Source organism: Natator depressus, chromosome 3 (assembly GCF_965152275.1).
Source record: "Natator depressus isolate rNatDep1 chromosome 3, rNatDep2.hap1, whole genome shotgun sequence".
NCBI classification, from domain to species: domain Eukaryota; kingdom Metazoa; phylum Chordata; order Testudines; family Cheloniidae; genus Natator; species Natator depressus.
In genome coordinates, this window is record NC_134236.1 from 89,814,116 (window position 1) to 89,829,720 (window position 15,605).

Consider the following 15,605-nt stretch of genomic DNA (forward strand, 5'->3'; position numbering starts at 1 on the left):
AATAGATTTTCCTAAAATCCAACCTAGACCTCCCCCACTGCAACTTGAGACCATTGCTTCTTGGTCTGTCACCTGCCACCACTGAGAACTGCCTAGCTCCATCCTCTTTGGAACCCCCCTTCAGGTAGTTGAAGGCTGCTATCAAATCCCCCCTCACTCTTCTCTTCTCTTCTCTTCTCTTCTCTTCTCTTCTCTTCTCTTCTCTTCTCTTCTCTTCTCTTCTCTTCTCTTCTCTTCTGCAGACTAAATAAGCCCAGGTCCCTCAACATCTCCTCGTAAGTCATGTTCCTCAGCCCCCTAATCATTTTCGCTGGACTCCGCTGGACTCTCTCCAATTCGTTCACATCCTTTCTATAGTGGGTGGGGGGAGGGCAAAACTGGATGCAGTACTCCAGATGTGGCCTCACCAGTGCCCAATAGAGGGGAATAATCACTTCCCAAGATCTGCTGGCAATGCTCCTACTAATGCAGCCCAATATGCCATTAGCCTTCTTGGAAATAAAGGCATGCTGTTGACTCATATCCAGCTTCTCGTCCACTGTAATCCCCAAGTCCTTTTCTGTAGAACTGCTGCTTAGCCAGTCGGTCCCCAGCCTGAAGCAGTGCATGAGATTCTTCCTTCCTAAGTGCAGGACTCTGCACTTATCCTTGTTGAACCTCATCGGACTTCTTTTGGCTCAATCCTCCAATTTGTCTAGGTCACTCTGGACCCTATCCCTATCCTCCAGCTTATCTATCTCTCCTCCAAGCTTAGTGTCATCTGCGAACTTGCTGAGGGTGCAATTAATCCCATCATCCAGATAATTGATAAAGATGTTGAACAAAACCGGCCTCAGAACCGACCCCTGGGGCACTCTGTTTGATACCGGCTGCCAACTAGAGATCGAGCTGTTGATCTCTACCCATTGAGCCTGACAATCTAGCCAGCTTTCTATCCACCTTATAGTCTATTCATCTGATCCATACTTTTTTAACTTGCTGTGGTAGACTTATAGTGATAGACTCAAGGAGCTCAATCACTTAATCTTTTTTTTTTTGTTAAACTAAATAGGTGACTTGATCTGTCTAGAAGTACCTATATTGGGTACAGAAATTTGATAATAGAGGGCTCTTCAGTCTAGCAGACAAAGGTATGACGTGGTCCAATGACTGGAAGTTGAAACTAGTCAAATTCCGACTCAAAATAAAGTGCACATTTTTTCACAGTGAGGGTAATTAACCATTGGAACAATTTACCAAGGCTTATGGTGGATTATCCAAACCTAGATATTTTTTAAATCAAGATTGGATGGTACTGGTTGTTTTTATGATATGCTCTATTTCAAACAGGAATTAATTCAGGGAAGCTTTATGACCTGTTTTATACATGAGGTCAGACTAGATTATCCCAGTGGTCCCTTCTGGCCTAATAATCTGTGAATCGTCTATTCTGCCAACATTACTTCTACCTATTCCAAGCTTTCCATCCTTCTACTTTCACAACCTTTTCTCCTAGTCTGTCATCATTATCAATCCCCTTCTCTCCCGTTAGTGATATCTGTCCTAACCCAGGCTTCCAACATATAACCACACTTTCCTGTGCTTCCCCTTTCTCCCTCATCCGTCATTATGCTGATATTTCCTTCCTTCCCACTTGCCTTCTTCTGTTCTTTCTGGAACGCCCATTCTAGCTTAAAATAAGAAAATGAGAAATACCAGTAAGACTTGCACATAATAAACTGATCTTATTATAGGTTTCAGAGTCGCAGCCATGTTAGTCTGTATCCACAAAAAGAAAAGGAGTACTTGTGGCAACTTAGAGACTAACAAATTTATTTGAGCATAAGCTTTCTTGAACTACAGCTCACTTCATTGGTTGCAACTTATGCTCAAATAAATTTGTTAGTCTCTAAGGTGCCACAAGTACTCCTGATCTTATTATGATGATCCTTGCCTCTTCCCTTTCCTATCTCCTTTCTCCCTCGCTTCCTTTCATTTGTGGTGTCAGATCTCAAATTAGATTGTAAGCTCTTAGGGCAGAAATATGTCATCTGTTTCTGCTCCAAGTTCATTCTAGCTGTTCATACAAGAGAGACTGATCTGCCACAGAGGGATGAGGTGACCTTTAGGGGATTAGCAAAGAGGCCTCTTTCTTTTTCAATCCGAATACAAAAGTTCTTTGAGATTTTCAGATGGGTATTGTTATTATTCATTATTATATGAAGACTTTTATTTAAACTCTGTCTTTTTTTCTCAAATATACAAATAGCATTTGCAAACCTCTTTGTAGGTAAAAATTAGATAAATTGTATGAGATCTTCGTTGCTTTAGAGTTTAAAAAAGAGCCCTCAGGAAAGATATGTTGATAGCTAAATTATATGTTTTATGAATTGAAAAGGGGTTTAAATCACATTCCTAAATACTACTTTTAATTGCAAGAAATGATTACTGTCTCAAAAGCTACCTGATACAAGCTGTAAACTGGCAGTTCATAGCTTGTGGTATTTGGTTGAGTTCTAGAATAAATTTCCTCTCAGTCAAACCATACAAATGGTTGGTACATTCCTTATAATTCAATCAAGTAGCTAACCTTTAAGAAGCATTAACAGCATTATAACATATTGATTCTGAACTCTGGACTGACAGACATCCTGCCAAAAATAAATCTCCTTAAAAAACATGGACACGTGCACTGAAGATCCAGATATAGCTGGGAGACAAGTATTGTGGCTCAGCTGGCCTGATCCAAAGCCCATTGAAGTCAGTAGCAGTTTTTTCCCATTCATTTCTGTGGGCTTTTGATTAGACCCTGAGAGGGAAGTGGCATAACCCGGAACTCTGAGGGAAATGACAGTTTTTCCTCCCTCCTTCCCAACAGAAGTACTGTACAGTATTAGCTCATTGAACTGGGTACCTGCACTTGCAGAATAAACTGAGCATTTGGTGTCATGCTTGTCGGAGATGGAGAATAGACTTAAGACGATGTTTGCATTACTGTGTTTGGGAAGAATTGACAAAGCTACAGTCACGGTGCATACACATCTCCTTTTGACTGTAATGGGAGGTTTGCATATGTAAAGGTTTCAGGAACACTCATTATTAATTATATAGTAATATAGGAGTGCATGGTGCTTCATAAAAATATATACCCTTTAGAAAGGTCTCTGCATTAAGGAGCCGTAGCACAAGCAATTAAAAGATGAGGCATGAAGATTTTGTCATGGATATTTTTAGTAAAAGTCAGGGACAGGTCACGGGCAATAATGAAAAATCCATGGAAGCCTATGACCTGTCCCTGACTTTTACTAAAAATATCCATGCTAAAACGAGGAGCCTGGGCAGCTGTGAGTGGTCTGGGAGCTCCAGGGTCCCCCTCTGCTGGTGGCTCCAAACTCCAGAGGTTCCCCTTGCTGCCATGGAGGCTGGGAGTTCTGTGGGTCCTTCCTGTTGCCCATTGAGGCAGAGAGCTGCGGGGATCTGGCCACTGCCACCCGCGGCATCTGGGTGGTCCAGGGGTCCCCCCTGCCGCCCACAGAAGCCACAAGCGTTGGGGGTCCCCCTGCTGCCTGCGGCGGTGGGAGCTGCAGGGATCATCCTTGCCACCGAAGACAGCAGGGAGCTGCGGGGGTCCCCCTGCCGCCCGGAGTGGCTGGGAGCTGCAGGAGGTCCACCTGCCGATGGGACCCTGCAGCTCCCAGCCGGGGCTGGCTGAAGTCACGGAGGTCTTTGGAAATCACGGAATCCGCCTTAATTGTCAGTGAAAGGTTAGGCAAAAAAATCCAAAAGAACCTAGACCTGAAGGAAAGATTTGAATGTGTAGAAGGACTGCTTTGTATAACTTTGGAAACGCAATGTGAAACAATACAAATAAGAAATGTCTAAGTACTTTCGAATATCCTGACAAAGTATTAATATTCTACTGTGCTAAACAACAGCCCTTTTATTTAGTTACAGTTCTGTCTTCTTGTTCTTTTAAAAAAGGTTGTTGGGAAAAATTATTGAGAGACTGACTGCCTGTTTGTTAGCATAGGCTGTATTTCAGGAAGTTAGATAAACTTGTTTAGAGACCGGAGTGGAAACTGAAAATCTGCCTTTGTTCCATGGAAACACACATTTAACAGAGGCTTTCACAAAACTCTGATGTCTTTGTTGGGTTATGCTTTCTCCAACCATCAAAAGATGAAGAGCTGCAGACTTGATTGATTGATACTTCTTACTTGATTCCATTTTGTGTTATATAAAAAAAAATGTTTTTTATCATTTTTTGTGAAAGTTTTTGTTCTGTTAAAGAGCCAAGGATTATCAGTGGGGGTTTGGGCATATTTACAGACATGTTAAAGCTACAAATAGACATATGGGGTGAAAAGTTGGGACACATCTTTTATGGTTATTGTTCCCACCCCCGTTCCCCTCTGACATTGAGATATGTTGGACTGGAAAATGTTTTAGGAGGGATATAGAAAATAGATTGTTTTGTATTTTAGAAACCATACAGGTGAGAGCCACCATCTGCAGAGCTGCTGGCAGCCACGGGTCACCCATTTTGAAGTAGTACCTTTTTTTGTTTTTGAGCTTTGCTTCCTTAGAAGATGCTAAAATGTATGTGTTTTTCCCCCCCCGTGTGCTCCCTTCTTGCTGATTTCACATCTCTTTATTAACACCTGACTTTGTGTGTAAATGGGGATCCATTGTGTTTGCTTACAGTGCTTAATTTATATCCCAACAGAGAGAGAGGTGAATAAACATTTCCTGTCTAACAGAAAACCTGGTTTTCACCTCTGCTGATAACTTGATACAGACTCTTAAGAACATATTTTCAGTGTGTGTGTATATTACACACAGGTACTCTGTGTGTGTGTGTGTGTGTGTGTGTGTGTGTGTGTATATATATATATACAGGTACTATGTAAGGAGTTATGTTACACACACACACACACACACACAAACATAACTTCTTACATAGTACCTGTATATACATTTCACAGTGATGTTAATAACTATTGAGAGACTGGCTTTCATTTCAGACCACACATAACATTCTTTGGTGAACCACAATGTACCTATTGGAATCATAGGACTGGAAGGGACCTCGCGAGGTCATCTAGTCCAGTCCCCTGCACTCATGGCAGGGCTAAGTATTATCTAGACCATTCCTGACAAGGGTTTGTCTAACCTGCTCTTAAAAATCTCCGATGATGGAGATTCCACAACCTCCCTAGACAATTTATTCCAGTGCTTAATCACTCTGACAGTTAGGAAGTTTTTCCTAATGTCCAACCTAAACATCCCTTACTGCAATTTAAGCCCGTTGCTTCTTGTCCTATCCTCAGAGGTTAAGAAAATCTTTTTCTCTCTCTCCTCCTTGTAACAATCTTTTATGTACTTGAAAACTGTTATCGTGTCCCCTCTCAGTCTTCTTTTCCAGACTAAACGAACCCAATTTTTTCAGCCTTCCCTCATAGGTCATGTTTTCTACACCTTTAATCATCTTTTTGCTCTTCTCTGGACTCTCTCCAATTTGTCCACATCTTTCCTGAAATGTGGCACCCAGAACTGGACACAATTCTCCAGTTGAGGCCTAATTAGAGCAGAAAAATTACTTCTCATGTCTTTCTTACAACATTCCTGCTAATACATTCCAGAATGATGTTTGATTTTTTTGCAACAGTGTTACACTGTTGGCTCATATTTCACTTATGGTCCACTATGACCACCAGATCTCTTTCTGCAGGACTCCTTCCTAGGCAGTCATTTCCCATTTTGTATGTGTGCAATTGATTGTTCCTTCCTAAATGGAATACTTTGCATTTGTCCTTATTGAATTTCATCCTATTTACTTCAGACCACTTCTACAGTTTGTCCAGATCATTTTGAATTTTAATCTTATTCTCCAAAGCACTTGCAACCCCTCCCAGCTTGGTATCGTCTGCAAACTTTATAAGTGTACTCTCTATACCATTATCTAAATCATTGATGAAGATATTGAACAGACCCAGAACTGATCCCTGCGGGACCCCACTCGTTATGCCCTTCCAGCATGACTGTGAACCACTCACAACTACTCTCTGGGAACAGTTTTCCAACCAGTTTTGCACCCACCTTTTAGTAGCTCTATCTAGGTTGCATTTCCCTAGTTTGTTTATGAGAAAGTCATGTGAGACACTATCAAAAGCTTTACTAAAATCAAGATATACCACGTCTATCACTTCCCCCTATCCACAAGGCTTTTTACCCTGTCAAAGAAAACTATCAGGTTGGCTTGACACAATTTGTTCTTGACAAATCCAGGCTGGCTGTTACTTATCACCTTATTATCCTCTAGATGTTTGCAAATTGATTACTTAATTTTTTCCTCCATTATCTTTCCAGGTACAGAAGTTAAGCTGACTGGTCTGTAATTCCCCGGGTTGTCCTTATTTCACTTTTTAGAGATTTGCCCTTTTCCAGTCTTCTCCTGTCTTCCATGACTTTTCAAAGATAATCACTAATGGCTCAAATATCTCCTCAGTCAGCTCTTTGAGTATTCTGGGATGCATTTCATCAGGCCCTGGTGACTTGAAGACATCTAACTTGTCTAAGTAATTTTTAACTTGTTCTTTTCCTATTTTAGCCTCTGATCCTACCTCATTTTCACTGACTTCACTGTGTTAGATGTCCAGTCACCACCAACCTTCTTGGTGAAAACCAAAACAAAGAAGTCATTAAGCACCTATGCCATTTCCACATTTTCTGTTATTTTTCCTCCGTCATTGACTAATGAGCCTACCCTGTCCTTAGTCTTCCTCTTGCTTCTAATGTATTTGTAGAATTTTTTCTTGTTACCCTTTATGTCTCTAGCTAGTTTGATCTTGTTTTGTGCCTTGGCCTTTCTAATTTTGTCCCTACATACTTGTGTTATTTGTTTATATTCATCCTTTGTAATTTTACCTATTTTTCACTTTTTGTAGAACTCTTTTTTTAATTTTTAGATCATTGAAGATCTCCTGGGTAAGCCAGGGTAGTTTCCTGCCATACTTCTTGTCTTTCCTACGAACTGGAATAGTTTGCTCTTGTGCCCTTAATAATGTCTCTTTGAAAAACTGCCAACTCTGTCTTCAGTTGTTTTTCCCCTTTGACTTGCTTCCCATGGGATCTTACCTACTCAGTCCCTGAGTTTGCTAAAGTCTACCTTCTTGAAATCCATTGTCTTTTATTTTGCTGTTCTCCCTCCTACCATTCCTTAGAATCATGAAGTCTATCATTTCATGATCACTTTCACCCAAGCTGCTTTCCACTTTCAAATTCTCAACCAGTTCCTCCCTATTTGTCAAAATCAAATCTAGAACAGCCTCTCCCCTAGTAGCTTTCTCCACTTTCTGAAATAAAAAATGGTCTCCAATACATTCCAAGAACTTGCTGGATAATCTGTGCCCTGTTGTGTTATCTTCCCAACAGATATCTGAGTCACTGAAGTCCCCCGTCACCACCAAGCCCTTGCTTTGGATGATTTTGTTAGTTGTTTTTATAAAAGCCTCATCCACCTCTTCTTCCTGGTTAGGTGGTCTGTAGTAGACCCCTACCATGACATCTCCCTTGTTTTTTACCCCTTTTATCCTTACCCAAAGACTTTCAACAAGTCTGTCTCATATTTCCATCTCAACCTCAGTCCAAGTGTATCCATTTTTAATGAGGAGATACCCCTCTCTACCTCTTTGTCAGTTAGCATTAAGAAGTTCTTGGATAGCAGCTGAATCGAGTGTTGATTAAACTTTTAATTTCAGAGATAGCCATCAGACTACATAGAGTAGTCTACAAAGGATTTATCATGCAGTAACTACTTATTAGTATACTGTGAAAAAGAGTGTCATGTTTAAACACCCTCAGTCTCTCTTTTTCATCACCATATATTTCTGACATAGAAGCAAGGAACTTCTTTTTCATATTAGCAGCCTAATAGCAAATCCACAGATTAACTACACATCACAGAATTGTCCTCAAAAGACAAAAAAGGATTTGATAAGGGCCAAAGAAAATATGTGCCAACAACATAAAACAGGCCTATTTACCTTAGGGTGAGAAGGTAATAAACTACTGTTCATATAGGAAACCTGACCTGCCTCTCTCTCAATAGACTGAGCCAGTAGGGGGCAGAATGTCATACAAGCGTTTCTCTTGGGTCCCCAACAGTTCTTGCCTAATGATGCTTTCTAAATAAAAATGAAATGGGTTGGGGGCGGCTGAGCTGTCATATAGAGCACAGCATACAGTATATATTACTAATGAAAGTCCAAAAAAATTACTTCATCTTCTGCAATAGAAACCTCAAGTTTCTTGTCCCCAACAGCATTCACACTAAAGAAAAGAAACATTCCTTGGTAAATCTTTGTTTCATCAAAAAATCATGGTCTTGGTTGGTTCTTAAAACAATACATAATACAGACTGCTGGAATGTACTCGTATACCCATGGCAAAGCCGACTGTGCTTTCTGACCCAGATTCCATGGAGAATCAGAGTGGTAACCTACTTATAACTTGAAACTAAATTAAGTCATTCTGTCTCTTCTCTAGTTGCTGTGCTAGCTAAACCTAATTCAAATCTGTTGCTTTAAAAAGGAAAAAAAAAAAAAAGTCTGCAGAAGGTTTGAGTACATAGCAGTTATGAAAGTGTTATATTTAATATTTTATCTTTGTTTGAGACTACTGTTTTAGTTATACATGTTTTCTCTCTCGTTAAAAACTCAAGTTCAAGTGGTTTAAATCTTTTTTTTTAAATGAAAAAACAGCATTACTCACATGCAAGTCTAAATAGTGTCTGGGATTTATTACATCATTCAGTGAAGTTGACTACAGATAGTTCCATATAGAACAAAATGATGGACAAAAAATATTCTTGTATTGATGATGACTCCATGAGACATACAAATTGTGTGTTAAACTTTGTCTCATTCATGCCTCTTTTCGTAAACATTTCTCTCTTAGAAAACTAGCTTTTGGGTTGTTTGGTAATAACTTGTGTCTGCAGTGCATGAGCATATAGACAATATATTGTTTTAGGAAACTGTAGTAAAGAATGGTTTCAGAGTAACAGCCGTGTTAGTCTGTATTCGTAAAAAGAAAAAAGAAAAGGAGTACTTGTGGCAGCTTAGAGAATAAAACAGATTAATGATAATGGTAAATTGACATAAACCAAGAGAAGTCTTTGTCAGTCAGTCACATTAATGAATGGACTAATTCTTAATAACTGATTAGTGTTATTCTTCAGAGTCCAGTATGCTTTGAGGCATATGTTCAGAAGAATATGTTTACCTGTAAAGGCCAAATTCTGTTTCTATTACACCCACAAAATGGGCATTAATGGCTCTACTGAGAGCAGAGGTTGGATTTGTTTGTTTTACGCCTCCAATCAGTGTGCAGTACATCAGCTGAGTAGCTCTCACTAGACTGGACTTAGGGGACCTGGGTTCTGTTCTTAATTTTGCCATTGGCCTGCTGGGTGACCTTGGTCATGTCACATCATCTCCCAGTGCCTCAGTTTCTCCATTTGTAAAATGAGGATAATGATACTGGCCTTTCTTTGTAAAAATCTTTGAGATTTTTTGAACTGAAAATGTGCTACATGAGAGCACAGAGGAATTATTTTATTATTATTATTAAATATTATTAGGGCTGTCAATCACAGTTAACTCCAGCAATTAACTCAAAACAAATTGACACTATTAAAAAAATTAATTACTATTAATCACTGTTTTAATCGCACTGGTAATAATAGAATACCTACTGAAATTTATTGTAAGTATTTTTGGATGTTTATCTACGTTTTCAAATATATTGATTTCAGTTACAATACAGAATATAAAGTGCACAGTCATAGAATCATAGAATATCAGGGTTGGAAGGGACCTCAGGAGGTCATCTACTCCAACCCCCTGCTCAAAGCAGGACCAATCCCCAATTAAATCACCCCAGCCAGGGCTTTGTCAAGCCTGACCTTAAAAACTTCTAAGGGAGGAGATTCTACCACCCCCTAGGTAATGCATTCCAGTGGTTCACCACCCTCCTAGTGAAAAAGTTTTTCCTAATATCCAACCTAAACCTCCCCCACTGCAACTTGAGACCATTACTCCTTGTTCTGTCATCTGCTACCACTGAGAATAGTCTAGAACCATCCTCTTTGGAACCCCCTTTCAGGTAGTTGAAAGCAGCTATCAAATCCCCCCTCATTCTTCTCTTCTGCAGACTAAACAATCCCAGTTCCCTCAGCCTCTCCTCATAAGTCATGTGTTCCAGACCCCTAATCATTTTTGTTGCCCTTCGCTGGACTCTCTCCACATCCTTCTTGTAGTGTGGGGCTCAAAACTGGACACAGTACTCCAGATGTGGCCTCACCAATGTTGATAGAGGGGAACGATCACGTCGATCTGCTGGCAATGCCCCTACTTATACATCCCAAAACGCCATTGGCCTTCTTGGCAACAAGGGAATACTGTTGACTCATATCCAGCTTCTCGTCCACTGTCACCCCTAGGTCTTTTTCCGCAGAACTGCTGCTTAGCCATTCGGTCCCTAGTCTGTAGCGGTGCATTGGATTCTTCCGTCCTAAGTGCAGGACCCTGCACTTATCCTTGTTGAACCTCATCAGATTTATTTTGGCCCAATCCTCCAATTTGTCTAGGTCCCTCTGTATCCAATCCCTACCTGCCACCATATCTACCACTCCTCCTAGTTTAGTATCATCCGCAAATTTGCTGAGAGTGCAATCCACACCATCCTCCAGATCATTTATGAAGATATTGAACAAAACCGGCCCCAGGACCAACCCTTGGGGCACTCCACTTTATACCGGCTGCCATCTAGACATGGAGCCATTGATCACTACCCGTTGAGCCCAACAATCTAGCCAACTTTCTACCCACCTTATAGTGCATTCATCCAGCCCATACTTCTTTAACTTGCTGGCAAGAATACTGCGGGAGACCATGTCAAAAGCTTTGCTAAAGTCAAGAAACAATACATCCACTGCTTTCCCTTCATCCACAGAACCAGTAATCTCATCATAGAAGGCGATTAGATTAGTCAGGCATGACCTTCCCTTGGTGTATCCATGCTGACTGTTCCTGATCACTTTCCTCTCGTGTAAGTGCTTCAGGATTGATTCCTTGAGGACCTGCTCCATTATTTTTCCGGGGACTGAGGTGAGGCTGACTGGCCTGTAGTTCCCAGGATCCTCCTCCTTCCCTTTTTTAAAGATGGGCACTACATTAGCCTTTTTCCAGTCGTCCACGACTTCCCCCGATCGCCATGAGTTTTCAGAGATAGTGGCCAATGGCTCTGCAATCACAGCCGCCTACTCCTTTAGCACTCTCGGATGCAACGCATCTGGCCCCATGGACTTGTGCACGTCCAGCTTTTCTAAATAGTCCCTAACCACTTCTTTCTCCACAGAGGGCTGGCCACCTACTCCCCATGTTGGGTTGTCCAGCGCAGCAGTCTGGGAGCTGACCTTGTTCGTGAAGACAGAGGCAAAAAAAAGCATTGAGTACATTAGCTTTTTCCACATCCTCTGTCACTACGTTGCCTCCCTCATTCAGTAAGGGGCCCACACTTTCCTTGGCTTTCTTCTTGTTGCCAACATACCTGAAGAAACCCTTCTTGTTACTCTTAACATCTCTTGCTAGCTGCAGCTCCGGGTGCGATTTGGCCCTCCTGATTTCATTCCTACATGCCCGAGCAACATTTTTATACTCTTCCTGGTCATTTGTCCAATCTTCCACATCTTGTAAGCTTCTTTTTTATGTTTAAGATCCGCAAGGATTTCACTGTTAAGCCAAGCTGGTCGCCTGCCATATTTACTATTCTTTCGACACATCGGGATGGTTTGTCCCTGTAACCTCAATAGGGATTCTTTGAAATACAGTGGTCACTTAATATTATTTTTTATTACAAATATTTTGCAATGTAGAAAAGATAAAAGAAATAGTAGTATACAATTCTCCCCAAAAGAGTTCAGTCACAAATTTAATTAATGCATTATTTTTTTTAACAAGCATCACCAGCATGGAAGCATGTCCTCTGGAATGGTGGTCAAAGCATGAAAGGGCATACAAATGTTTAGCATATCTGGCACGTAAATACCCTGCAACGCTGGCTATAAAAGTGCCATGCGAATGCCTGTTCTCACTTTCAGGAGACGTAAATGAAAATTGGGCAGCAGTATCTCCCGTAAATGTAAACAAACTTGTTTGTCTTAGTGGTTTGGTGAACAAGAAGTAGGACTGCATGGTCCTGTAGGCTCCAAAGTTTTACATTGTTTTGTTTTTGAGTGCAGTTATGTATAAAAAAAATTTCTACATTTGTAAGTTGCACTTTCACAATAAGAGATTGCACTACAGTACTTGTTTGCAGTGAATTGAAAAATACTGCAGGGGTGGGGGTGAGTTTTCTTTTTTACATTGCAAATATTTGTAATTAAAAAATAGTAATATAAAGTGAAAAGGAGTACCTGTGGCACCTTAGAGACTAACCAATTTATTTGAGCATGAGCTTTCGTGAGCTACAGCCAGATGAAGTGAGCTGTAGCTCACGAAAGCTCATGCTCAAATAAATTGGTTAGTCTCTAAGGTGCCACAAGTACTCCTTTTCTTTTTGCGAATACAGACTAACACGGCTGTTACTCTGAAACCTAATATAAAGTGAGCACTGTATGCTTTGTATTCCATGTTGTAATTGAAATTTATATATTTGAAAATGTAGAGAAACATCCAAAATATTTAAACAAATGGCATTCTGTTATTGTTTAACAGTGTGATTAAAACTGTGACTAATCACAATTAATTATTTTAATCATTTGACAGCCCTAATTATTATTACATCAACCTTTATCAGATAAAATGGTGACATGCATTAAAAAAACTGATCTGAGAAATAATGGCATTGATATAGGAATGCTGCTACAGATCAGTTGATGCTGACCGAAAGTTTCAAAAGTAACTGCTGATTTTGGGTGCCTCCATTTTTTGAGATATCTTAGAGATCTCTGATCATCAGGAGGCAGGTGCTCAGCACTTTCTGGAGACCAGGCCTATTTAAGTAACCTCAAATTGAATATCCAAAAACTGAAAATCAATAAAGTGATATATCATACACAAAACCCTACAGTGCTTTTCAGGACAATAATTGATGATTTAAAATATTGTGAGAAAACAAAAAAAAATTAGGGCAATAGCTGTGAAGTGTATGTAATACTGGAGAGAGATAATTACATACAATTTTCTGCTATTATATGTCACATTGTTTTCTTTTCCTTTTTTATGTAAATCAAGAATTATAGCCCTGTGCAACTTTTAAGATTTCTCTGCTTTTTTTATATCAGTCTTTTACATTTTATTTTTTTATCTTTTTATTTATTTACTTTTGTCTATGGAAGAAAGGAAAAATTGCTGTGTTTATAGCATAGTTTGCAAATATGATTGGCTGGTAGAAAATAATTAACGTTTTTATTTTTCAGAAAACGGTGGGGCATATTTCCCAGAAGTGAAAAATGATCCAGCCAAATATTTACAAAGTTGCCCTGAGTCTGTAAAAAAGTGGCTGAGGCAACTGAAAAATGCTGGGAAGGTCCTGCTATTGATTACCAGCTCTCACAGTGACTACTGCAGACTCCTGTGTGAACACATCCTTGGGTAAGTGTACTGCTGATCTCAGTTCATTTCCGATTAGACCTCCCAGAGAGCAGTAACCATGGTTAGATTTGGAGATGGCCCTGAGCAGTAAAGCTCGAGGTTTGGGTCTGTTTCTAGTTACTGTTTCACATTATCTCAGAACTGGGAGACCAGTAGCTATGGGCTGTCCTTAAAACTATACATTTTTATAAGTAGTATTTCACATTGAATAACCAGTTTTTCAAAAGATGGGCCTTGTAAGGAGCAGAAAGATAGCCTTGTAGCTAAGGCACTGGCCTTTATTTCTTTCTTAATTGTATTATGAATGGCCCTAGATGCCCAAATCTAGATAGGGGCCCTGTTATGGTAGGCACTGTACAAACATATGGTGAGAGGCAATTCCTGCCCTGAAGCTCTTACAATCTAAATAGACAAGATAGACAAAGAGAAGGGAGAAGAAACTGAGATGCAGAGAGATGTGAAGCAACTTGCCCAAGGTCACACAGCAGGTCATTGGCACAGACAAGTGGGGCCAGATGAGTGCATAGGCCTACAGGGCTATGCCAAGGGCCCCCTGTCTGCTGATATCTTGCGATTGTATCAGAATCTAGACTTCCATTTTTTAAATAAAAAGTAAGTTTCTAGCCTTTGCAGTTGTGAAGAAAAGGTTGAAAATGTGACCAAGGATTATCAGGTGCAGTGATGTCTGTTTGAATCTGCAGACAACTTAGAAATATAGTTCTGAGAAGTGTGAATGACCCCATGCATCTCAGTAGGGTGTTAATTCTAAAGCCCACTGTTCTTGTAGGCCCCACCAACATCACCCTAGCAGAGGATTCTGTATATGGCAAGAGAACTAGATTGCAGTGGCCGGCCCTGGCCGGTCCACCCTCCCAAGCAAATATTTACCAGTTACTGAGGTATGTAGTAAGGCCACCCCCTGCTGCCATCTCTCTCTCTCTCTCTCTCTCTCTCGGGGAGGGGCCCCTGTTGCTCCTGAGGAGAGAAGTTCCCTTGTTGCCACTTTTGAAGGTAAGATGGGGACCTCTTGCCATTCTCCTGCCTCTCTGGGAGTGTATAGGACCCTTTGTCATCATCATTCCATGTGGCGTGCAGGGCCACAGCATGGGGATGAGGCTACAGGGGACCCCATATCATGATATATCCAGAGGACCAGATTGCTTTACTCTTTTCCTTAGAATACAACCCAGGTCTCCCAACTCTCAATCCACTGTCCAATCTAGATCACAGCTCTACCACAGACTTCCTGAGTTACCGTAATAATTCCTTCAATCTTTGTGCCTCCGTTCCCCAGGTGTAAAGTTGTAACACTGTGTCTTACCCTACAGGGTTGTTGTGCTGATGAATGTATGTGAGCTGCTCAGATACTATACAATAACCCTCAGAGAAGAGCCTATAAATAACTTATCATTGCTCTTAATGCGTGGTTGCCAAAAAGATAATTGTGCACAGAAAACATATATTTACAGTACTTGGGCAGAATAGATAATTTCACAGACAGATGGTTCACTGCAATTCATTTGAGATCTACAACTGCCAATGATGGCACCTATTTGTATCCACAGATTTTTCAAGCTCATAATATTGAGAATTTGGCTGGCTAAGCCAAATGCAACCCAAAGTTTGTGGGCTTAACTCCCACTGAAATCTTTGGGACAAATCCATGACGTTAATAACGGTGTAGGTTACACACTGAGTGTAACTTCATTCATAAAACAGTTTTAGGTGGCAGCATATTGTAACTATTCTGGCTGTCAGTGGGTGAACGCCTAGTGATGGTATTACGTATAGAAATTGGGTAGAAAAGGGATGATACAGCAGGAAAAGCACAACTGATATAAAAGTGTAAGACACAGCTGCATCCCAACAATAGCACAACTCATGCCATACCATTCCCAATGCTCCCAGATCCAAACAGAATCCTGGCAGCAGCAGCTACAACTCTACTATCTTTGATGAGACTTGCAC

The 15,605-nt window shown here is 40.5% G+C and overlaps 1 protein-coding gene across 2 annotated transcripts in view; it reads left to right on the plus strand.

The window, feature by feature from the left end:
• The window catches only part of LOC141984847 (dermatan-sulfate epimerase-like), a 308,715-nt gene that overhangs the window by 127,744 nt on the left and 165,366 nt on the right, over positions 1-15,605 (plus strand). For both annotated transcript variants that reach the window (XM_074948285.1, XM_074948284.1), the window contains exon 7: positions 13,463-13,637. In XM_074948285.1, coding sequence (XP_074804386.1) covers positions 13,463-13,637 — 175 coding nt within the window. The remainder of the gene's footprint in view (positions 1-13,462; positions 13,638-15,605) is intronic.